Here is a 26,920-nt window from a genome sequence, read left to right as displayed (position 1 = left end):
CCCCCTTATATACGCCACTGCATTTAAGTATTTGTTATATCAAAGTAATCATATGAATTAATTATATTAACATTATATATTATGTTTATTAACACATAGTGTGAAAAAGGTCAAAATTATATTTGATTGACCAAAAATGTTCAATGATACTCTATTTAAATATCTTTTTGTACTAAATAAAAAATATTTTTTACTAAGTACTTTGAATCTGAAATAACAATATTTATAGATGGTACAATAAATTAATAATTAAATATACATTTTCTCAGTAATAAAAAGAAGTCAAAAAAAAAATAATTCGCTACATAATTTTAAAATAACTAAATATATTAAATGTTATAATTATATAATGAATAAAAAAATCCATAAGGATATTAGTTATATAATAATATTAAAACACACCATATCAGGAGTAAATTCCAGAGTATTAAAATCTCTTAAGATAGATTTTAGTATTCATTAGTATATCTTAGTTAAATCTCCAATGAGTCTAGTTACATCTTTAATACCAACTTCTGAACCTTCAAAAATTGTCTGGAATTCACAATTATACGATTCCTAAAAAAGATATCTACATATTAACTATTACACTTTATAACAATTAAAGATAAAATAGGTAAGTACTGGGTAGTAGGTACTGCGAACACAGTTACAGAACTGAGTTCTATCAATACATAAACAAATAGTTCACTTTAAGATAACACATGTACAATACGAGTACTTATGTAATGCAAAATAGTATTTAATTACTTTTATAGTTTTATATACTTTTTAAAATTCAAGTATAGAATAATTATTTACAACAATCAAAAACATTTTTTTTAGAAATTGTATTATTAACTATTTTATAATATAACTTTAGAGTACAGTATAAAATATAATGATTCCAAAGGTAGATAAATAAAAGAACAAAATATTATTTTTGAAAAATTAGGAAACATTAGTTAGTACTTTACTGTAATTTAGAATCACTAAAAATGTATAGTATATAAATCATAGTGGCTCTAAAATGAAGTGGATGTAATTTTGGTTATGGTTTTTTGTTAAGGATGTTTGTTAATATAAAATGGTCGGTTAGGTATGAATCTGGATTTTTTTTAGAATAACATTCATAAAGGTCACTAATTAAGATATATATCATTAAATGTGTTGTAAACAAGTCTGTAAATTACTTATTAAATATTTAATTATTTAGAAACACTTTTTTGAGAAAACTATTAAGAATTCAATAATTGCATAATAAAAAATATTACAATTACCGTTAGTTCTCGGATAACTGACTTCTTGTTTGAAATGGACAATTTCAAAAATTTTTTAAACAAATTTCCATCTAAAAATCCTTTATTAGATTTTGTAAATTGTATTTGATGATGATCGGGCAATTTTTCCAATTTGTTAACAACAGTAGTTAAACTATTTTGAAAATCTGACAGGAAGCCACACAGTTTTGGATCCATATTTGTAATAAATCCTATTATAATGAATAATTACAACTATACAATTTATAAAAATAACTAAGGCAATATCAAATAAATATTTGCCTAATTTTCTACAAAATAAAATAAAAATCATGCCTTGAGAAACCAAAATAGTAAGCTTTAAAATAACATTAAAAATATACTGATTAATTATGAAATCTAAAAATATATATACATTATAAGATTGTAGTGACATCAACAATAACATACAGATTATTGTTCTACAATTGAATAACATATTTATTTAAATTCCAATAATAAACTAGAAAATAGTATCTAAACAGGTGATGATGTGTATGGTGAATACTGATATAATACTAACTTAAAGCAAGAAGGTTAATAATTTAAATGTCAAATTATAAGTTGCATTTAACACCAATAATATTAACCAATTATATTTACTGGCTAGTAGAATAATTAATACATAATATTCAAAATCAATTACAAATAATCACTGATTAATTATAACTCATTACCTACTAGAGGACCCAGATTTCAATGCAATGTGTATTTTTTCGGCTGATCTTATGCAATGTTTATTGCTTTCGAAGCACATAATCCGTTTCATATAACGGGTGCTTCAAAGCTAAAACCTTTACTATGTATTTTTTTGGATATATCTTTCATTTTTAGAGCATTGTTTATCAATTTATCATTATCGGGTCATTTTGTTAGTTATAATTAGAGCGCGGATATCTATGCAATTGCATATTTTTTTCTTTTATTATTTTTGGATTTTTGTCAGTTATCTCTACGAATATCATAATTTGAAACTAATGGTGAAAATTTTTTTTGCATATTTCTGCATATTTAAATGTTATAGCATATTTTGGCAAAATTCAAAATTTATTGCATATTGAAGCAAAAATTTAAAAAAATGTATAAAATAATATTTTGTCAAGTAGAAAAATTAAAACTAAATTTTATAGTCACTAAATAATAATTTATAAGATAAATAATCGATTACGACGTAAACGTAATCGGTATATCACTAGGACCCGGCACTCGATTACATCGTTTGTCGTAGTTCGTATGCCGTTCAGCTCGAAGATTTTTATCAAGACCCGATAATACTAAATTGCTTCAAATATGCCCCAATAACTTCGGTTGACGTCGAATGTTCGTTTTCATTCTTTAAAAATATTTAATAATTTGAAATAAATAAAAAATTCTTGTATATTTTTTTACATATTTTCATGATTTTGACTGCATATTTTTACATATTTTCATGATTCTGACTGCATATTTATTGCATACTTTCATGATTTTTACTGCGCCATATTTCGATACTATTTAGACTTTAGAGCATAAAAATCTGCGCTCTAGTTATAATCCATATTTGTTCAATATACTATACACATTTGGTCTATTAAAAAAATTATCTAAAGAATAAATTGTTTTCTTGATATTTAAGTTGTTTTTATTGAATGGTTTATCGGGTAAATGTATGTTTAGAATTAATAATAGAACCACAAAAGATATACGTGTCAACATCATCACTGCAATAAGTCAATTTCTAAAAAATTTCAGTTATTTTTTTAATAAAATAATAATTATACCTTATTTATCAATTACTAAATTGTTCAAAATAATATTATAGAGCATTTTTGATTATTATTTTTAGAGCATATTTGTGTATTAAGGGCATTTAAATCCGGGCCCTACTCATTACTTATTAAACTATAATGTTTTATACAATTACCTATACAACTAAACAGAATAACAATATAATTAATATGGTACAGATATGTACCAATTATAAGAAAAGTTATACAAGTTTATTATAATAGGTAGCAAATCCTAATAAAATAATTGGGTACCATGTAAAACAAAACATGAAACACTCACATAAATCACAAGACTAAATTCACTGAGACAATACAAAACAACCAACATCGAGCAGATTGCCTGCAAACAATAAAAAACACACCTATACTGCTGGAATTATGACCATCCTGTTTTATGAAAAATAAAATTATAATAATAAAGTTGCATGAACAATGATAGTTTAAAATGGAAAATATACAAATCTAAAAAAAAAATTGAATAAAAATTTCCATTATGGGATTTTCATCTGTATTCACAGATTTCTTACAACAGTCCAACAAGAAAATACTTAAAAAATACATAGAATTAAAATACTTTGAATGTCAGACCATTATTTGTTTTGACATCTAAGAAAGATTATGAAGGAATTAAGCAAAGCAACTTCTAAACCTATTACAAGGTTAGAAAAATAAAATAAAAGATGGACGAAAATAAAAATATAATGGAAAACAGGTAAAAAAGCTGTTTAATTACTAAGTAAACATAATGAATTTGGTAACATTATTTTTTCGTGGAAACACATATTATGAATTTTTTACTAATGAAAACATTTTAAGCAGTGCATGTCTTGATAATAATAATAATAAGGCTAATAGATTGTCTAGGCAAATAGCTGTCAATAGTGGCAATCAACACTAATTAAAGGCATGAAATTAAATCAATTGTGTAACTTCTCTACTTTTCAGTAATTACTAATTAGTATTTGTTGATTGTACTTTATAATTGAGTAGATCACTGTAATAGATGTGTTAAAATTGAATTTGATTATAAATCATTGTATACTAGGAAAAATAACTCTGACTTGAGGCAGTATAACTTTTTGGTAACCATGGTTAGCAAACAATTATTTTAACAATAAATTAAAATTTGAACAAATATTTGGATATACATTTTCCTTATTATTTTAGAAAGTATTAAAAATGTATGCTATCAACCCCCCAAAGTATTTCTAGACTCAATTTTTACTAGAAATTTTTCTCGACATAGATGATTTCTACAGTATAAAGTATTTTCAGAAATAAAAAATACACATATATACATAATTGAAATTTCAAAACATTCATCACTCTTTTCAGTAACTAAAAGTAATAAAAAATATGCTCATTTTATAAATAATTTATTTATTATTTAGAATTATATAAATATACACTGAGATATAATAGTGATTAATACATGTAATATGTTGGCAAATATAAAGTCATAAGCTTTAACTTTATGAAATATTCTTTAATAATGTTTTTGGTATTCTTGATAACCAAACTATTTTTTATTCTTCTACTATTATTGATATTTAGTTTCAATTAAATTCATAATATCATCAGTGCCCCATGTAGTTATTTGATAAATGGCTTATGACAATAGATCTTCAAAGACATTATTTAATAATTACGTAACTTCTTTGAGTCTAAACTATAAATATACTGTTCTAATAAGTTTTTTATATTCTTTGGTTTATAACCAAATTTAATAATAGATTTATTTTAACAAACTTTTAATGGTAATTCAAAGCATACTATTTTTGTTTTATTAAGCGTAGTATTTTTATTATGTATTTATCAGGTTTTAAGTTAAATGATTATTTTAATGTGTATAAAGTATTAAGGTGGAAATAAAATTAAAAATATATATACATAAATTGTATCATAATATTTTTACAAACCAAGAGCTCCACTAACTGTGCCATAAATAATACTTCCTTTAATTGACAACTTAGTTTCATATGTATCTTCAAATTGTTTCATAACTAATGAACCATGTCTAAAGATATTTACCAAATCACCCAAGTGGAATCGACCAATTGCTTGAAAACTTTTAGATTGTAAATTATCAGAATCTAAATTACTAAATAACAAAAAAATTAAAAAAATAATTATTATTTTTTAATACTTTTTATTAACATAAATATATAACCATAATTTAATAGTTTGAAATACCTGGATTTATAAAAAATATATAAGTTTTTATCGTTTTCTGCTCCTATAAATAATTCATCATCAATAATCTCTATGGCAGATGGCCATTTAAGACAATCGTCTGAAACTATCTATACATAGAATAAAAAATAAAATACAATTTTTTATTAATAAACACAAAATAGTTAAAATTACCTTTTCCAAATTGATTTCACCACTTTTGGTAAATAATGCTAATGATTTCATTAAATCACCACAAAGAATATAGTTTCCATTAGTTTTAATATGTTGAGATATACTGTTATTATTTTGTGTGCACTGAAGAACTAATTTTTTTTCAGAAGTCCAGCTATATGAGTTTATCTAAAAGTACAGTATATTTAAATAATCAAGTTAACATATAATGGTCAGTGTTAGATTTTAATCTTGGGGGGACTCTTGTGTAAAGGAAAAAAACATTAAGGTATTTATTTATTTCTATTAAAAAAAAACCAAATAAATAAAATAAAATAAATCTTTAGCTTTCTATATAATTTATTTATATTATATAAATGATTAATACATGAGTTGTTATGTCTCTCTTATAAATGACAGTGTGCAATATAACAGTTGTATGTTGCCATGTTTTAAAATTGCTAATGTTACTGCAAAATAAAGATTTATAGCTATGAGCTTCTCCTAATTTCCCTGTATAAGTTCTCTTCATAAAAAAAACAAAACACAAAATCAGGCTAGTACCTATGTCTAAGCAATATTATCATTAATAATACATTATTATTTATAATCTCGTAAGCAGCGTCTAAATTTTAAATATTTTAAAAATCATATTTTATATAGAAAAAATGCAAACAAACATTTAGTAAATATTTTAAGTATCTATGATTTAATGTTTTTATCAACATTCAAAAAACAAAATCGATTTTTTCAAATACTGGTGGTATGTAAAAATTCCTTTTATTATTACATTTTAAATTTGAGTTGAGCGAACGTATTGATTATAAACTTATGTGTGTTATTTTGTGTATATATGTGTAGTGTACAATGTACATACATGATAAATATATAAAAAAAATGCTGAGATTTTAAATTTTGAGTGATTATTGACAACAAATTAGATCTAATTTATGCTTTTAGGAGATAAAATGAAGAATTTAACTGTATTTTTAAAATATAATTTAGAAAACAAACAAAAACTTAAAGAAAAACATGATTTAACAAATTCGTTTTTTAAGTTTAACTCAAAAACGAATAAATAATAACAGTAGGTACTTGAAATGTTCACTCTAAAAGTGTGTTAGTATTTCTTAAAGATAGTAAAAATTTCAAAATATTATGAATCTTTTAAGGCTATTAATAAACATTTCTAATTTTCTAATTTTTTTTTATAAATGTCAAAAAAAAATTCTTTGTATAAAAATACTTAAACATTTAATACATGATTAATTATATATTGTTCATTTGATATATATTTTTGATATTTTTTAATTGATAAAAAATATCAAAAATATATATTCACAATAATTGACATATGCGTTTTAGGTTAAGGCATACATTTACAAATTATTGTGTAGTTGATGTGTCATAACAATCTCTAAGAATTAAAAATTGAAAATAAGGTTCATTGTTATTTTTTTACTTATAATAAAAAAAAGATTTACTAGAAAGTCGCATTCATTTTTTATGAGCGTTTGAAGTTCATGTATTGACAAATTCATGAAAATTTGCAAGTGATTTTGTAGTTGAAAATTTAAAAATTTATCATGACATTTTGTTGTTAAGGCTTAAAACTTTAGTACCAAGTTCCTCAAAGATAGCTCATATTGAAACCAACAAATAAAAAAAATATGTTGTATAATAATTTTAAAAAAGGCATAGTTTGTTAAGATCCTTGTCACCTTTGTGGTAGGCAACAAAAATTAGAAACACGTACATATATTCATCTACATACAGATACTTATAAGATCCATTATAATTTTAAAATATTACTTAAAATTAAACACATAAAAATAAAATGTCATATAAATTTAAATAGATCTAAGTATATATTATTTAACTTACTGAAGAATTAACTGTAGCTACAAGCATGTCATGAAACGTAACCATACTAAAACATCCTCCATCAACAACTTTTTCAGAAATATGTGTCAGTTCTGATAAAGAAGAATCATAATGGAAAACAATAATTCGTCCCTCTATAGGATCTTGTGATTGCCTTGTCATAAGAGCGGTTCCCAGTATATAATATGTGATTGGATCATCTCCCAATTTAGTTGATAGTATGCTTAGTGCATATTCTTTGGGATATAATTGATATACATGTAAAACTATAATTTTTTAATTTTTTTCAAGTATTATAAAATGAATATAATGTATTTATTTGTTTTATTTTAAAATAAAATCACTTACTTTCAAAAGTATCTTGATGTAATATAATCATATTACTAACTTCTAATTCTGGATTGTAATTGAATTTTCTTCTTTTACATCTGCTTGTCAATAGTTGATCAATTACAATACGATTTCCTATTGCACTAGAAATATTCTGTGTACTAGTACTAGCACTAGGATGAATATAACCATTTCTAATTTCAATTTTATTATATTTTTTGATAGTTATTATGCCAAATGTCTAAAAAAACAAAAATTAAATAAAGATATAAGATTATGAAAATAATTCTGATTAATAATACCTTGCTTGATTCTTGGTATGCGATTCGCCGAGGGGATTCCCCTAGGGGAATAGTACGCACATGATATTTTTTCCCCAAATCAATAATACCAATTATAACAGAGGTATCTGTTGCCAGAATCAAACTTTATTTTAAAACAAATAAATTTAATTAAATAATTTAATGAAATAATTTAATTGTTAGTAACAGTTAAGTTTCTTTACCAATTGGTATAAATAGCCGTATTGATCATACATATATTATTAACTTTTATTGAATTAACTTTAGAAAAAACCAGTTTTTTATTAGAAGAATGAATTGTAACTGGGTAATCCGAACATATAAAAATACTTGATGTAGTTTTACACTTTTTGATTAAAGCTGGTTGATTACCAAGTTCAATCTAGAATAAAAATATTAAAGAGTTTACATTGATCATTAACGTAAAAGATAAATTTATATTATTAATATTTACCTTCCGTTTTTTACATAACATACCAGTTTTAACATTTAAGTCAAAATAAAATAAACTTCCATTTCCCAATGCACAAAATAAGTAGTGCATATTTTCTAATGTTACAAAGGATATTGATCGAGGAACAATTCCTAAAGAATAAAATAATAATTTAAATAAAAATATAGTCCTCGAAAACAACTTTAAAATATAACATCAACCATCATAAGGTATATTATTTTGTGGTTAATTTATAATATTTCTTGTAATTATTTTTATAAAAAATAATATTTTAGATTTTATAAAGATAACACACGTAACATTCTCTCTGTTCTAATATATACTCCGTGCCACGAGAGAGGCGATTGCCACGCGCATCGAAATGATTTAGATCCGACTGTCCGAGGCCAAATTTCCACCACCACGTGGAGTCAGCTTTGTGTATACAGTGGTTCAACCATAAACGAATATAAATTATATAAAAAGGACATAGATACTTGAGAACAGTATTATGATAATTTATGAGTTACATTAAATAACTGAAAAACAAAAGTTTAATGGATATAAATGTCTCATATTAAACTAATTAAAATTTATTAACTTATTTTATTCTTTGGCTATACGATAAAGTAGATTATGTTAAGTTGGCAAATTGAGTTTACCTTTATTATACATTATTATTATTATTATCAATACAATACAGTTTTCCTTATGCCTTTGCTATAACAGCACGTAGCTTTTGGTTTTTCTTTATTGAAACCTTCACAGGTTATGGGCCCAGCCACGTGTTTTTCCATTTACACGAGATAGTTAATAAAGAAAACAATAAGTTCAGTGTGCTGTGAACATGTCGTTAAAAGAAGAGAAGTATGGAATAAGTCAATTTTCGGGAACTGGTTATGATAACTGGAGGTTCCGTATGACAATATTACTTCGAGAAAAACAAGTAAGTCATTGTATTGTACCCACTTACTGACACCACTGGTCTTGCAATGGAAAAAGAAAGACAGTATTTGTTTTTCCTTGATCGTACAGTGTATCGCAGATACTCACTTAGAGTATGTTAAAAAAGGTAAAAATTCTAAAGAAATTTGGGGAAAATTAGCAGCTACGTTTGAGCGTAAAGGTGTCACAAATCGATGATTAGTACTGAAGAGGATCTTAACGATTAAGTACGTTTATGGTGAATCCATGGAAACACATCTTTGCAAGTTTGACGATATGGTGCGTCAAGTAAAATCGACTGGGAGTAAGCTCGAAGATGACCTACTTGCCTGTCTATTTCTGTTTATTTATTAATTGATAAGTTAGACTTTAATATTAAAGAATCCTGATCATGGATGAAATAATTAGTTTAATATTAATATTATACGAATAGTGTTAGTTGTGGGAGAGGTGGTATAAATTATATGCCCGGGGGCACCAAATTATTAAATACGGCCCTGAGCCCAGTGCACTCAAAAATGTCACCGAAGAAGTAAAAACATACAAAATACCTTTTGTAGCTATACAAGAAGTATACTGGAGTGGCAATGGAACTATAAAATCTAATGACACCAATTTATTTTATGGTAACACGCAAAATAACAAATATGAGAAAGAAGTAGATTTTATTGATAAAGAGATATAATGCTATACGTCAAATCTTTTGTAGTAATTAATGAACGGATCAGTCTTACTCAAATAATAGGACGAAAATCTAATATGATTATAATTATAATAATTATATGAGTATAACTGCTATGCATTAACAGAGGAGAAAAATTAAGAGGAAAAATCTGTTTTACGATTATCTAGAAAAACTTTCAACTCTCCGCCAAAGAATTGCATAAGGATAATAGTTGGAGACTTGAATGTGCGAATGGGTAAAAAAGATATCTTTCGAGAAAAAATGAACACGAAAGCTTAGACAACACATCTAATAACTATGGTATGAAATTAAGAGGACGTAGAACTCGCACGTGTTATCTCCGTTTTACACACGTGCGACAAAACAAATTTCCATTCGCCAGTTTTAATATTGTGATGTAGTTAGGTTTGAGTAAACTGACTTATTATAAAATTTAAAGGTAAGATCCAGGACCCCACGTGGCGTTTTATTGATATTGTTATTTTTAAGTAAGTTATGATCATTTTAAAATGTACAGTTTCAAAAAGATCATAACTTACTTAAAAATAATAATATCAAGAAAAGGCTACGTAGTACGTGAGGCCCTGGCTAATAATCTCACTTTTTAAACAGAGCATATATTAAGAATTGTTGACTAGGTGACACTGTACGCCATAAGGAAATAATAATATTTATGTGCTGCGGGACTTGAGGCATGACCGCATGGGCCATGGGATACAAGCCACATTCAATAACCACAAAGTGGCACTAATTTTTCACTAGGTAGCATGAATGCCACTTACTTTGTATGTTAAAATATACTCTGCTTTTAAATTTTATAATAGGCCAGTTCACTCTATCAAAACTAACAGCATAATATTAAAACTGGTGAACGAAAATTTGCTATGTCACACGTATGTAAAACGAAGACAACACGTACGGATACTATGTCCTCTTAATAGACTTTGCGACCAAAAAATCTTATAATCAGTAGCACATACTTCCCCAGAAAAAATATTTATAAACATACCTGGACCTTGCCAGACGATAAAACTAAAATCTTAATTTACCACGTTATCATAGAAAAGACATTTCAAACAAGCATAAAAAAATGTTAGAACATTCAGAGACTCTAACTACTACTTAGTGATTTCAAATTTCGCGTTGACATTATCCATGAAATGGAGGAATAAAAAACAACTGAATAGTATAGCTAAATTAGATAAAGACAAAATTAAAGATTCTCATGAGGTTAAAGCGTATAGGACAGCTTTATTAAAGACACTTAATATAAACAGGTGTCAAAACGATGGTGAGAATATAAGTATGTGGACAAAAATAAAGAAGTCGGTGACAAAAGCAGTAGAAAACTTGAGAATTGTAAAAATAAACAAAAAACCCATGGTTTAATAAACAATGTTAGGGTATAGTTGACAAACAGAGACATATTATGATACAAAATCCGACACAAGTCAATATAGATGATTACACTTAAACAACAGCAATAACTAACAAAATAATCAGACATCAAAAATGTCTCTGAAAAGAAAAGTATTAAAGCAATGGAGATAAATAAGAAGAACTCAAGATTGTTCTTCGAAAAATGTAATTCAATTAAAGATGGCTTCAAAGCACAGTCTTCAATAATATAAGATGACTAAAACAATTTGTTATCTGACCCAGAAAGACAGTCAATAACTTCAAGAACTATTTTAAAAAACTACTAAATAACACAGATTTTATTAAAACAATCACTACTTACCTAACGAAGAAATAAGAAGAGATACTGTTGAACCCGAAGTTAAAGAAACAAAGTTAGAAGAAATTGAGTAAATCATAATTGCATTAAAAAATAATAAAATTCCTGGTGAGGATAATATTAACTCAGAACTTTTAAAGTTAGGAGAGGAAAAAATCTTAAAAAAGATGAAGTGCCTCATTGCAGAAGTGTAGATAAGTGATCAGATCGAGAATAATTGGGAAATGGTCATCATATCTCCAATCTTCAAAAAAGGTGACGAATCAAGAGCAGAAAATTATAAATGAATCAGCCAACTTGACTCTATTTACAAAATACTCACTACTACCATCCTACATAAACTTGAAATATATACTGTAATAAATGTAATTGGTTACTACCAACGCGGATTCACGAAAAGTAAATCGACAAGTGATAAAGTACTACGCTAAATAATGGAAAAATTCTACGAGATCGATAAAAACCCATACATGTTATTTATGGATTTCAAGGAAACATTTGGTAAGTATAAACAGGGAATAACTTTGGACGATATTTAAGAATTTTTAAATCCCCTTAAAACTGGTATAATTAATAAGAAAAATACAAAAAAAGATGAAAATACGATGTGTCAAATCTGTTGTATGAATGTAATGTCCAAAGGCTTTGAAGTTAAAACAGATTTAAGACAAGGAGACACACTGTCCCCAGTATTATTTAACCTGGCGTTAGATCAAGTGGTAAGAGACATGAAAGATAATAGTTTGATGAAACTATTAAGGGAAAAGCCCTATTGGTATATATGTACAATACGTATAGTGATTCTAGGAGAACCCCAAGATCAAATAATCTTAAGTACATTTATACTAATACGGCAAATTACTATTTTTTTATCATAATATTTATAATATTTAATAAATCTGATTCCAACAATGATATGAAGGATCCAATGGGCAATGAACATTTTACATATAAACATTTTGTTAGGAAATATAGTTTTATATAATTTTTATTCAAACATTTTTTTATAACTCTATTTGTCCAACAAATATATTTGAATAACTAAAAATTATCAATTTGGTCAAAAAAATTAAAAATGTTGTTCTTTATTACTTATCATTGAAAATAATAGACTTACAATAAATAATATACTTACATTTTTTATTGAAATTTCTACGTTCTACAATTTAAGTTCTATACATTTTTTCGCTAAGTATCATATTTATTTAGTTAGATCGAAAAAATAACAAAACTATCCTTGTTGGCTATTTTCCAACCCTCCGGGGGCACGGGAAGGGAGTGAGTAGTCAAGACTAAAATTATTTTCTTATGCTAATGAAAAAGTGGGGGGTTCCTAAATAATAAATATTTTTTTCTTACCTCTATAAATAAGGACCACCCTTTAGTAAACTGTCATTCTGTATATAGTTTTACTTTATAGGTTTTTATAAGCTAACACATTTTTATTTTAATATAGTTATCACTCATTTAAATAAAAAACATTGTATATAGTTTTTACTAATTTAATGCAAATTAATCTTCATGTATATTAACGATTGTTATTTATTGCTTACCTTCAAATAAAAGTTCATTAACAAGTTCTATAAAATCTGGAAGTTTAAATATTTTTATTGATACATCTCTCCAGAAGCCAATAGCAAGCAAAGTGATATTTTTTTCAAACTTGTTTTTAAATAAACAAATATCGAGACAGGATACTTCTTGTTTTAATGTAATATGCCTATTAACATGTTACAAGAGAAAATTTATACAAATTATTAAATATCTTTATAAATATTTTATACTTATTTTGAGAGACGTTTCGTGATCCAATATATACGTAATATAGATCCTTTCCTGAAGCACAAATCGCTTGTTGGCCATTACATGATACAGCATTAATATTTTTGAAATCTGGGATTTTCCATTCACTTATTAATTTTTTTGACTCCATACAAATTAATCGAACACTAGCAGATGTTATTTGAACCATCTTATTATTTAATGTTTTACCACAGTAAAATGTTTGTAACTCAGTTTCAAAACCTTCAATACATATTTCTTCAAACTCTTCATTTTTACAGTCTAAAACTTTACTATGCCAAACAAAAGATAATACTAATGTATCGTCTAAATCACTTTTAGTATTAAAACTTAAAGTCCAAATTCCTTTAATTCCAAGCAAATCAATTTCGGCTCTCTGTTGAATCTCTACTCCATTGTCTATAATTCTAAGTGATCCATCTTTATATGCCCCTTTAAATTAATAATATAAAATAAAAAAAATTACTTGTATATCATTCTTTTGAAATAAACAGTACTAAACATACCTGAACAAGTAACAATTTGATCATAACCACGTTGGTTAGTATCAACTAAGCACATGTCAACAATTGGTCCTAAATTAAGAAATCGATCTAATACTGTTATATGCGAACCAGTTTTATTCAATTCATAATGCAATTTAATGAGTTGAGAGTCACCATATTTAGATGCAACAAAAACTACTTTGTTATCCAAATATGTAAGTGATGTAGGTATACTAATTTCTCCTGAAAATACATTTGTTATATTGTTATTCCATAATATTAATATAATTTTTAACCAACCAAAACTACGTATATTTAAATCTGAAACTTTAAGTTTTCCGATTGATGTTTTTTCACACTTTAAAAATAGCATAAGCAAACATCCCGATTGGTCTCCAAGTAAATATCTAGTTCCTTCCAAATCAACTCTAGTATAACATACAATATCAATTTTCTGAAAATATATCACATTTAAAAAATATGTAAATGTATATAATATATTATTTTTAGTTTGGAATAATTTACCTGGTTTAAGGGAAGAAGAGTAATATCATCAGAGCTATCAATATATATAATTGAACTTCCACCAACAATAATAGCACCATTTAGAGGTGCAGGAACAGGAATGACCATTGAAGATTCTTTATCAGTTAATTTAAAAGCCTTTAAACCCTAGAGAATATATACAATTGAACTTTAATAAAAACTTAGAAGAAAATTAAAAAAAATAATTACCTTTACATGTTTCATCGTATCAAAAGAAATATATTCTTTTATTTTAATAAATCGACCCATGGTATTCTCGTGAATAGCAATAAAAGTAGGATTAGTAAAACCATGTATAAAACCAATATCTTGAACATTTGTGTCTTCTGTTCTAAAATTGTAATATAGGACTTAATATATATCATAAACACCAATAAGCTTAATTTCAAGCGTATTTCACTGTTAATATATAGCATTGGTTTTAAAATAACTAACAAATAAGCCTTGATATAAAACATCTGAGTCATATTTCTCCCTTTATCAGATCAATATTTCTCATGAACTCCATGATATTACACCCAAGGCTTGGAACCGAAATTAAAAAGGACATATGTCAATTGCGCCAGAAATCATAGGTAAGGAAGAAAAAAATTATGGGGTTTAAAAAGTTTATACATCAACTGCGCCGGTCGATATTGAGGTCCAAAAATGATTATATATTAATTGCGCCGGCGATACTGAAGTTAAAAAATAATCCTATTACACACTAGCCACTAGGCGATTCGAACGCGCTCGTCTACATTTTTAATAGGTACACACGGACGATTTAAAATCGCGACGTTTTAAACCGTGGACGCGCATTTGTGCATATACGTTATCTATCAACATGCGATAAATTAACTGGTCAAATCGGAATATCGGCCAATAAAAATTAGATAATATAATAATAATATATGAAATTAACAAATTATTTTACTGTTTTCCAAATTATCAGTATCGTGTCGTTGTTCATATAAATTCATTGACGTGAAATAGTCTATAGCAATAGCAATTCCGTATAATATTATAATGAAAGTAATTTTGAGTGAACATGGGAAAGAATTAATTCTTTATAAAAGTTATAAATTTTCATGTAAAGATCTTACTAAAAATGAACGTAAGTAGCTGTGTACAGAAAAAACTTGTAACGCTAAATTGTATGTCGACGAGGTTGAAACTACAATATTAAAAGAAGAAACTGAATACAATCATCTTCCTCCTAAAAACGTTCAACGACAAATTATATCAAATCAAGTTAAAAGAAAAGGTATGGATGATTTAATAGAAAAGCCATTAAAATTAATTAGCAAGCAAATATTTACTCAAAAATCAACAAATGATCTCAAAACTGTAGACATATAAAATATACGACAAAATTTATATAGAAGCAAGACGAAAATCTACACCAAAATTATCAAAGAATTTGCGAGAAACTCGGGAATTAATAATGTGTGTTGCAAATAGAAATGAAAAACTATTATTAATAAATGATTTTGAAAATAATATAACAGCGTTTTCAACGGTAACTAACTTAAAGTTCATCTGTTGTCAAGAAAAAATATTTATGGATGGGACCTTTTCTTACTGCCCTAAATATTTTTACCAACTATTTACGATTCATACAGTAAATAATGAACATTATATGCCATTAGTTTTTTTTTCTTTTACCAAGTAAAGAATCTGTTGCCTATGAAAGAGCTCTAAAAGATTTAATTGATATTTGTGAATCAAAATTATCAATTAAATTCAATCCAAAATTATGTGTTGTAGATTTTGAGAAAAGTTTACATAATACTATAATTATTGTTTGGCTTACTATAATTTTACACGGCTGTCGTTTTCATTGACAAACACTCATTACAAATACCGGTATTAGTATAAGTAATAATTATTGTTATTTAGCGCCTCGGTATCGGTTTGTAAAACCTGTCGTTATGATTATTTCTTAAAGTTATAATAGGTAAATTGACTAATAGCATAATATAATAATAATAGCTAACAACATAAAAATAATTCCACCGAACTCAAATTTGCTATGTTTTACGTTCGTAAAACGGAGACATTACGTGCGGGTATGATGTCCTATGTTATCTTTATGTTTAATTATTCTTATTGTAAGATATCGAATAATAAAGTGCGGATTAAATAACGTTTTTTTCATTATTTATTATTTAACTTCTTAAAACACGATTCAACAAACCTTATATTTTTATATTTGTTTTGACGTTTTTAAAACAAAATAGTTAACATACAACTAACCCATTTAGAAAGCTATAATTTTAGATAATATGTATGTATTATATTAGATAATATGATGTAAGATGTTAACAAACAATTTTTTTCTTTTTAAAAAAAAATATAACTAAATAGTAAATATCGGCATTTACTGGTAAAGAACCGGAACCACAATTACTATTCTTTCTTATTTTTTTTTTTAAAAAACCAAATTAGAACCGAAACCGAAACTGAAAAAATCATAAAGGTTCCAAGCCCTGATTACATCTATTGGAAGATGATGGAAATTTTCAATTACCATTTCATTACCTTATTAGGGACTATCTAATCTGTTTATATTTACCCCTATAATAATAGACTATATATCTAATACAGGCACGTTTACAGGGAGGGGGCCCCCGCGAAATAATTTCAAATAACGAAGAAAAAATTGTTTTATTATGTTGCGGCACAATTTGTATTGCTATATTTTAACCCAATCCCCGAATTTTTTTTTGTATATGTGCCTGATCTAATATGAGTAATTTTTAATCAAGTAGATAAACATTATTAATAAAATAATTAATTTAATGGTATATGCATGCACATTACTTACATATAAGAATATACTTTAAGTTTAAGTTCATCCTCATTATAGTCTAATGGTATGATTTTAAACATTCTTTCAAATAATTTTAGCATGACTATTGTGGCATCAGGATCAACTATGGCCATAAAACCTGTTGAAATCTCAAAATTATCAAATACATTACAATGACCTTTTGTTATTATTTCAATTTTATCAGATGTCTGAATAAATTCCAAAATCATTGCATTATATTGAGCAGTTACTACAAATACAAGATCTGTAAACTGGTTCTGAAAATAAAATAATTATAATAATCATATTAATTTTAATAAAGTAATTTATTTTTAATTAATTAATCATCATACTTTAGGTCTAAAAACTTTCATTATTTCAATTTGTCCATATAATTCCGTTTCTGATAGTAATAAAAGACCATGTTCATTAATTAAGTATATTTCTAAACAATTATATTTTGCAACAATTAGATTGAGTTGTGTTGGTGAGATGAAAAATCCTAAATATATAAATAAAATGTGCTTATTAAATAAAAATATATATACAATTTATTCTTATATATTTAAAAGAAACAAAAATATCAAAATATTAAGGAACTGAAAACTATAACGTATATTTAGTCATATAATATTAACATTAATGGTTTCATATTTATTTTATAATTGAATAAATGTTTTAAATTCTATTTTTTATAGATAGGTTTAATTATGTTATATAAAAAACAGAACGCTAACTATTAAACACTCCTTAAATAACTAAAAACACTTATTTTGTGAAGTATATGTTTATATTTTCTATTATATTCTTTCCATTAATAGGTAGTGATTGTCATTACATTTTACATATTTTAACCATTTTTTCACTAGTTGCTTTATATTTTTCTCAAATTTTAAATATGTGTATAGTGATTTGAAATTGGATTAGGACCACATTTAAAATAAATTATCTTATTTATTTTAGATTCTGAACGGAGTGATGAATGTATTGATATTACAATGATGTGTGTTTTTTTTTATTTTTTTTTTTATTTTTGTGTCTGTCATCACGTTTTGGAGTAGTAATAATGCTTCGATTTTTGACTTCAGCCCCTCTTTGAATAGGAAAATTCATCTAATTGGTACTTTGTGGGGTCAAAAGTAAAAATTTCCAGTAGTTTTCAAAAGCGTCGGGGAAACCTGAAAAAATAACGGAAAAAACGGGAATTTTTACGCATAACCACTTTTTGACAAAATTGATTTTTTGATTTTGCTGTAACTAAAAAACGAATCATTGTAAATACTTGAAATTTTCACCAAATGTTTATATTATGGTTATCTATTTACGATTAAATTTTCAAATATTTAAAAAATTTTTAGGCTACTTATAGACAATTGAAATTTTTGACTTTTTTAAGTTTTTTTTCTTAAAATGCCGATAAAAAAAATTTGGCTATCCAAAAAATCTTTAAAATTTAATACAAGGTTTATTATAAGTTTAACTTATCGTAGTAAAATAAAATCAAAAATCGTTAGTCACAATTTTTATTTATAAGCATTTAAAGTTCAAATATTTACGAAATATATCAAAATCGCGAAAATTTGCAAGGAATTTTGAAGTTGAAAATTCATAAAATTGATATGATTTATACTTAAGGTTCAAAAATCCAATAAAGGTTATCCATAAGTTTTCCTATAAGTAACTGTAAAAAAAAATTCAAGCATCAATATACAAAACATTTTATGAGTGTATGAAATTTAATTTTTTACGAAATCGCGTAAAATAACGATATATTACAATTTAAATATAGGTAATAATATAATATATCCATCTATAATTATCATGACTGACAAATCAACTCCGTTCAGAATTGTTTTTCGTATACAATGATACCCGTCATTGCATTCAAATTTAACACATCCATTATGGTGGTCAGTGACCTACTCTCCATCTCTACTATACCGCAGAGTGGGGTCTAGGACTTTTCGGCGCTGCCGTATCGGCGAAAGTACTTTTATTAAGTACTAACTTTATAAAATTCAAGTTCAACGACATTCATGACTATAAAAATAGTATAATAATAGTATATAGTAATAATTAGAATTGGGATTTTAGTATAAAATAATACACATATAACTTATAGTCAGTTATTTAGATATAAAATAATATAGATTAAAAAACTATATACATTTGTAAAAAAAAAGCGCATCATCAAGATCTGATATAGGAACGAAAGCTAATGCGATAATACTTTTTACGTGTATGCAAAATTCTGGTTCATTTTTATAACGAGATATTAAATGTAGCTCACCTAATTTATTAGATCGAAAGTTTTGACATAAGTGAAAATAACATCCAAATATTTGTACATTTGGGAATGCATCTTTTATAGCTGTAAAAGCAGCAAGTTCGAAATCACAAGAAATTGAGTCTGGATTTAAATCTGGTTCAAGCGTTTTTAACATATTTAATAATTTTTCATAAACACTAGCCTTTTTGCTTGGAAGTAGTGGAAGTAGTAAATTATTGCCGTTATATACCTATTTACTATCCTTTATTATTATTTATATTATTATTACACCATACATACATACATACATACTTATGTACAAGTTATCTTCGATAACAATTTTATCATAGCTAGTAGTAATAGTAGCCAATTAGTACGTCCAGAACTAAACAACTAATAAATACAAAAGTAACAATACTATAAAAATAAAATATAAAATATAAAAATTTTTTTCCAATTTTTTAGTTATTATAATAAATATAATTTAAATGCAATTTTATAGTGCATTTTTTTATTTTTTTATTCTTATACTTTATTTTCATTATAACATGTATTTTGTCATTATCGCCGAAACGGCAGCGTCGAAAATATCTAAATATCTATCGCCGATACGGCAGCGTCGAAACGGCAGCGCCGAAAAGTCCCATTTCCCGCAGAGCGATATCCACTTGCCCCCTTTTTTCTAATTTAATACAATACAAAAAATAATTAAATATATACCAATATAAATATTTTTTTTTATAAATAAAACCAATACCTACCTACAGTATACTCAAAAACAAAAATAAAGTTAATTTCGTTTTTATTAATAAGAATATAATGCGCATAATAGCGGGATGTTGTGTGAGTGTTTTATTTAAGTACTTGAAATTTTCACAATTTTATTTTTTGACTTAAAATCATTGCAATTGAAAACAAAAATTCTACAATAGATAACATTATAATACATATCTGTGACTCTTACATACCAACTAAGGGTTAAAGTTCTCGTTTGTGATATATTTGATAATGTTTTAAACAAAATGTAAAGTAAGTGTGATAGAAACGGCAAACACAATGAATTGTAGGTGTAAATCATTGTTGTAACAACTGATTAAACGTTTAATAGTATCTAGTTCTTTATTCAAATGAAAACTATCGAATAATTATTTCATAGATTTTAGTATTCAGTCTATAAAATTATTATTCGATTGTTCACAGGGATTATTGATTTACATTTGACAATAGATATAATTGGCAGTGCCCATTACTAAATAAGATTCAGAACAAACTGACGTACCCGATTCACTGAAACTGACAGCTGTAGCCTTCTTAATTGTGGTCGTGTAGAATTGGGAATTCATTATGTCCGTCATTTTGGAGTTGGTTCACAATTGTTGCTATGGCAGTACCTGATAATTCAATATGAACTCGTTTTATCTAAAACACAAATACCAATAAAATATTACAATTTACAATCATATTATGAGAACAATGCGCTGCGTATTTATGTATAAGATTATACCAGATGTGATTATCTATGTTATTCGTAATCTGTATCACGAAGTTTGGAGTACGTTCCTTTTTCGGCGGATGATCAGAGTTCGAACACTTATAGATAAAGGACGGACTATGCCATGATATCAAACCAAACGCACATAGCAAGTAAACATGACTTATGCTACTGCGATAGTGCGAGCTGTGTTCAGTGGTTAACAGGCGGTGGCAGTACAGACTACAGATAGGAATGCGGAGTAAATCCGGGACGACCAACCCACCAGTGCTCGCGCATTATCGATCGCCAACAATGTGTTCACTGTCCAACGCGCATGCTTAAATGTCAACACTCGTTTTCCGATCGAATTTGTGAGAATTCCAGTGTTATCAATTATTAACAACGCATATCATAAACATAATATACCCATCTTATATTATATAAAAATAAATTTAATAGGTATTTGTTTAGTTCCTACCGATGTATAAATATTTTTAGTTAATAAAAGATAATAGCACAGAGCGGCTGTAAGGTTCCCTAGTAAAATTTATAATTCCCATTAAAATACCAAGTCCTATGAGGCTATGAACTTCGTTTATTATCATAGAATAAGATACCAAGATTTAGCAATACAGTGGTAATAACTAATAATACATCTGTGGCTTGCAAAATGATGATGTATGATTTCCAGACGTGTAAGGCCTACCGCACACTAGAAAAGCAAAACTGCTTAAAGCAGTTTGTGTAATTTTGCTCCAAGTTGACTTAGTCGTAATAAAACAGCATATATAGCACACCAAAAAAGCAAAAAAGTGAAATCATATTTAGTCACCAACATGTCTTCCGACGAAGAGGGCGTTGTCGTCCCAATTTTATGGTCTTTGTTGTTGGAAACTGAACGTCATGAAAAACCAAAAAGAATGTGGATTCATCCTTTAAATGAAAAACGTACAACAAGTAACTTAATTCAATGTTTTTTACGTGAACTTCGTAATGACGAGCTTAAATTTAAAAATTTTACGCGTGTAAGTTCTGAAACCTTTGATTATATTTTGAAAATAATAACAGAAGAAATTCAAAAACCTGATACCAACTTCAGAATGAGTATTAAACCAGATGAAAAATTATTAGTCACTCTATGGTAAGTAAAATTGAATTAAATAAAGTTAAATTAATTATAAAATAATACCTATATTAGATTGAATATAAGTATATAACTAATAGCCGCTTTTCATTTGCATTTATGTATTTGAAATACGTATTTATCAAATATAATATAGTAGGTATAGTAATATAATATACCTAAAACTTACTTATATAACCAAAATTCTTTTTCAAGTGTTCTGTGCATAATGATTTCTTATTTTAATATATGTATGTAGGAAATAAAGAAATACAATAATTTTTAAATTGATTTTGATGACATTTTTATTGTAAAAGTGATACAATATAACTTTTTATAATAACATTAGTTTTTTTAATCACGTACTTAATTAAATACTTAATTTTATGAGTCATTAAAAAAAATGTATACAGCTGCTAGGTTATATGTAGTTTAATACGTTAAGTATTTACGTGGTTATAGATTTTATTTTTAAAAGTAACTTAACTTGTATTATTGATATGAGCTTGAACTTTCTGAAGAAGAAAATTAGTTTTAATAAACTAGATATTTCTTTCCATAATTTGTCCTGAATATCTCTATTGCTATGTTCTTTATCTCTATAGTTATAAATGGATGATCTTTGTTGGACTAGTGTTATTAATGTTTCCAGATCAAACGGTTCAGCTGTCATATTGTAGCTTTTCAGGTGTCTTAAATTTAAAATAAAATAAGATTTATATAATATATTTTTTACTTTATTACAAATATACATTATACACTATATATACGAGTGTTTTAAAATATGGTTAGAATTAGTTGAAATTAATTTGAATACCTAGTATTCACTAAAATAATAATCGATAAACACACAAAACTTTTTGTTTTGACTAGCCAAAATAGCGCATGTTCTATCTTGTTAAAACATGACTATAAATGACTAAAGGCAAAAATGTTTTTTTTTGACTATGATTATTGTGTATGCGCGTTCCTATTACATTACACTTGTTCTATTTTTCATTAGTCATGATAAAGTTGTTTTAGTCTGCTTTAAGCAGTTTTGCTTTTCTAGTGTGCGGTAGGCCTAATAGTATTATGTTCCAAGGCCACAGTGGCATAAGGGTACCTTACGAAATGTTAATTGCCTACTCCGAAGTCCGATTATTTATACATTAATGATAAGGGGTTGGACTAAGCCACCGGGGCATGCTTCCACTGATGTTATTGGACTGTATTACATTTTGACTATGTCTGAAAGAGTAAGTTATATCTACCGTAGATTAAGTTCAATAATTGATATTATTTTGTTACAATGTTGTATCTTTGGAAATTTGGGAAATTGTTTGTATTGAAAAATACAATCGTACATAATTAATAATTATTTAAAAAATCCAATAACACTGGTGGTGACGATATAATAACTAATAATATAAAAAGTGCGAATTTTGAAGGAAAACCAATTTGACGCACGCCTGTGCTTCCACGACGTACAGTACGATATCTTATTGAGACTGATTGAATTACGGCGGCCGTGCTAAATATTCGCGTTCCAGCCGGCCGACGACGGACGATAAGGCGTCCTTGCATAATATTATATGTTATATAACTCACACGACAATAATAATTAAACATAAATAAAATAATAAACAAATGATGTGTGCGTGTGAGTGTGACCAGCTATTCCATTATACGTTATTAAAGTATATATATATTATATTATTACGTATTTTATATTATATTAAATGCCTTATGGGCTCAAACATTACCTATGCTTGAAAAAATAACGAATTGTGTTATCGGAAAAATCAAAACGCTTAAACACAAATAAAGTTTGTTTCTATTTACTGAAAATATTTGATAGTAAATATTAATACTTCTGTTATCCACGCTACAGTATTCATTCGTCCAAAACACATTTTTAGTTAAATATTAGAAAATACCTAATAAAGGTTTTATAGTAAATTTCAAATGATCAAATCCCTTTAGGAAACTAAACCAATTAGCGACTAGCGGGCACGTTTCGCATGACACCTAAACACGTTTCGTTAGCGCCTGTATACTGATTATTCAGATTAATGTTTAAATTCTATAAGGACACACAAAAGACTAAAGAGTACACGTTTTTAACTAATATAATGGATCAGTTAAGATTAATTTTTATAAACATACATTTTCTAAAACTTTTGTGAACCCTAAATTAACTTAAAATGTAATAAATTATTTATAATTAGAGCAAAAAATGTAAATAATAGTGCTAGACCACTAGGGCCTAAGCCTAATAATAAAAATGACTAGTTTGGCAGTTTGTTGATCTCCAAAAAAAGAGAGAAGAGAAGTTTAAAAAATGTATTATAAGACCTAGATTATAATGTAACTATAATAAATAATATTCTTATAATTTTGAATACCTAGGTAAACAGAAATAACTGTTGAAAAAAATAAAGTATTAAATATACCAAACATTTTAAGGTTTAATCAACACATTGCTTTAATTAAATAAAATTCAAATTTTTAAAAAATTGAAAATTATTTTGTAGAACTTGTTTAATGTTTATTTTTAATTTATATTCAAACCTATGTTTTACACAAATAAATTTAAAATAGCTATAGTCGAATAATTATATAAATTTATATAATTGCTACAATTAGGTATATGCTACGTCATTTTTCTAAAATCTTGTTTAAGATATTTAAACCTAGATTTATAACGTACTTAAAAAAATTAATAATATTAATTAGGTTTTTGATCGATTAAAGGTATTAATACAAATGCTCTTTTTTCAGAACCTAAATTTATACACATATGAGCAATTAGATAACAGCGAAAAAGTTATAGCAATGTTTATATACTTAGACCTTAGACCACAAACAAAAATTAATATTTTACTAGACTTTGGAATAAACAGAGTATATCTCAGTTAGTTTTCTAGCTATCTAATCGATATGATACAAATTGTTTCAATAAATTGTGTTTTGAGTACCGAAAAGAAAATTGGTTTTGACTTACGTTGGACTACAGCAGGGGTCGGCAACCCGCGGTCCATGGTTAGTAGGCCCATGTAGTCGGCTGCATCCGAGTTCCGTCCCATATATAAAAATTGAAATTAAAGTATACTAGTTCAGTCCCAGCTTTTTTTAATGAACATACTAATTCCGTCCCAGGTTTTTCTTAATGGATAATATATTAATTGTGCCTGTATCAAGTCTTTTAGAAATAAAGATGATATTTATTTCAGTTATTGCACTAAATAATCGAATTTAACAATATCCTATTATATAGAAATAAAGATAATATTATTTTCAGTTATCGCACTAAATAATTGAATTTAACAATATCATATCACGTAGAAATAAAGATAATATGTAATAAGATTTTAGTTAACGAAACTAAATAAACTTTTCAGTCGTTATTTGTGCGTTTACGTGTCATTTAATATACCTATTAAATATGGATACTATGTACAGTGAAAAAGGTAAAATGTTAATTATTAAAAATGAATTTAAATTTTGTTTTCATAAAGAATTGAATAATAATATTGAACGCTGGAAGTGTATTCAAAAACAATGTAATGCATATATAAAAATTTGTAAGATAACTAAATTAATAATAATTAAGTTTTTATAATAAGGCATATAGGTACTTAAAATAATTTTTTACATTAGGAAAAAATAAAGAAATTGTCTTCGAAAATTTAAATCACAGCCATGATAGAACTGAAAAAACTAATTTAAATCGTCAAAAGCTTAATAATAAATTAAAAAGAAAAGCTGTTGATGATATTTGTGAAAAACCAGCGAAACTTATTATTCATAAAGAACTTTCTAATCATGATATTAATACAATTACCTCTAATGATATAGACTTAATTAGAAAAAATATCCACCGTGCGAGGTCTTCCATATTATCAATGTTACCCAAATCCATTGAAGACATTCATGAATTATTGAAAAAAACGACGATATATACAAATAATGACTAAAATTTTTTAATTATAAATGATCCAGTTACACATATTATTATGTTTACTTACAATATAAACTTATCTTATTTAAGTAAAATTAGTACTATTTATGTTGATGGAACCTTTAAATGTTGCCCAAAACAATTCACACAATTTTTTACTATTCATGGATTAAAAGATTCAAATAATTATATTCCATTAGTATTTTTTTTACTGCCAGACAAAACTAAAAATACGTATAAACATGCTTTTAAATTTTTAAGAACAGAATGTGATAATCTCCAGTTAAAATTTACACCAAAAACTATTTATGCAGATTTTGAAAAGGCTATACATAATGCCGTATATGCAGTTTGGCTAGAAATAGACTTAAGAGGATGTCGATTTCACTTAGGTCAATCATGGTGGCGTAAAATTCAAGATCTAAAATTGTCCACTTTTTATAGGAATAAAAATTCTGAGATTGGTAGATTTTTAAAATATATATTTGGATTGCCATTTTTAACACCAGATGAAGTAGGTGATTTTTTTGCGTCTGAAATGATGGGAATCAAACCAGTTGATAGAAAAATAGACTTATTTCTAGATTACTTGGTCGATAATTATATTCCACCTCGTATATGGGCTGAATTTTCGCATAGTACTTTCCGTACCACAAATAACTGTGAATCATTTCATTCTAAATTCAATGGAATGTTTTATCATGCCCACCCAAATATTTATCAATTTATAGAAGCTTTAAAATATATTCAACAAGATTCCTATACATCAAATTA

At 26.3% G+C, this 26,920-nt stretch overlaps 1 protein-coding gene across 1 annotated transcript; it reads right to left on the bottom strand.

Moving 5' to 3' along the window:
- Positions 1-401: 401 nt before the first annotated feature.
- LOC132926431 (DNA damage-binding protein 1-like) lies at positions 402-21,250 on the bottom strand. Its single transcript, XM_060990786.1, has 20 exons — positions 21,111-21,250; positions 20,886-21,025; positions 17,691-17,839; positions 17,353-17,615; positions 14,733-14,874; positions 14,523-14,669; positions 14,298-14,451; positions 14,019-14,240; positions 13,494-13,944; positions 13,263-13,429; positions 8,363-8,493; positions 8,112-8,290; positions 7,909-8,032; positions 7,625-7,847; positions 7,277-7,542; positions 5,414-5,581; positions 5,240-5,349; positions 4,966-5,147; positions 1,260-1,471; positions 402-558 (listed from the first exon to the last, which is right to left on the bottom strand). Exons 2-20 carry the CDS (start codon positions 20,959-20,961, stop codon positions 460-462), a joined length of 3,465 nt encoding a protein of 1,154 aa, XP_060846769.1. The 5' UTR covers positions 20,962-21,025; positions 21,111-21,250; the 3' UTR covers positions 402-459.
- Positions 21,251-26,920: the final 5,670 nt, after the last annotated feature.

Source organism: Rhopalosiphum padi, chromosome 3 (genome assembly GCF_020882245.1).
Source record: "Rhopalosiphum padi isolate XX-2018 chromosome 3, ASM2088224v1, whole genome shotgun sequence".
NCBI classification, from domain to species: domain Eukaryota; kingdom Metazoa; phylum Arthropoda; class Insecta; order Hemiptera; family Aphididae; genus Rhopalosiphum; species Rhopalosiphum padi.
The sequence above is the reverse complement of the archived record's forward strand: the minus strand, read 5'-3'. Positions and strand labels throughout refer to the sequence as shown.

Excerpts from the sequence above, each read along its gene's own strand:
- LOC132926431 (XM_060990786.1), bottom strand. The coding sequence starts at position 20,961 with ATGACGGACATAATGAATTCCCAATTCTACACGACCACAATTAAGAAG. Across the intron at positions 7,848-7,908 it reads CATACCAAGAATCAAGCAAG|ACATTTGGCATAATAACTAT; the intron begins GTATTATTAATC and ends TTGTTTTTTTAG. Across the intron at positions 1,472-4,965 it reads CACAGTTAGTGGAGCTCTTG|GATTTATTACAAATATGGAT; the intron begins GTTTGTAAAAAT and ends TCATTATAATAG.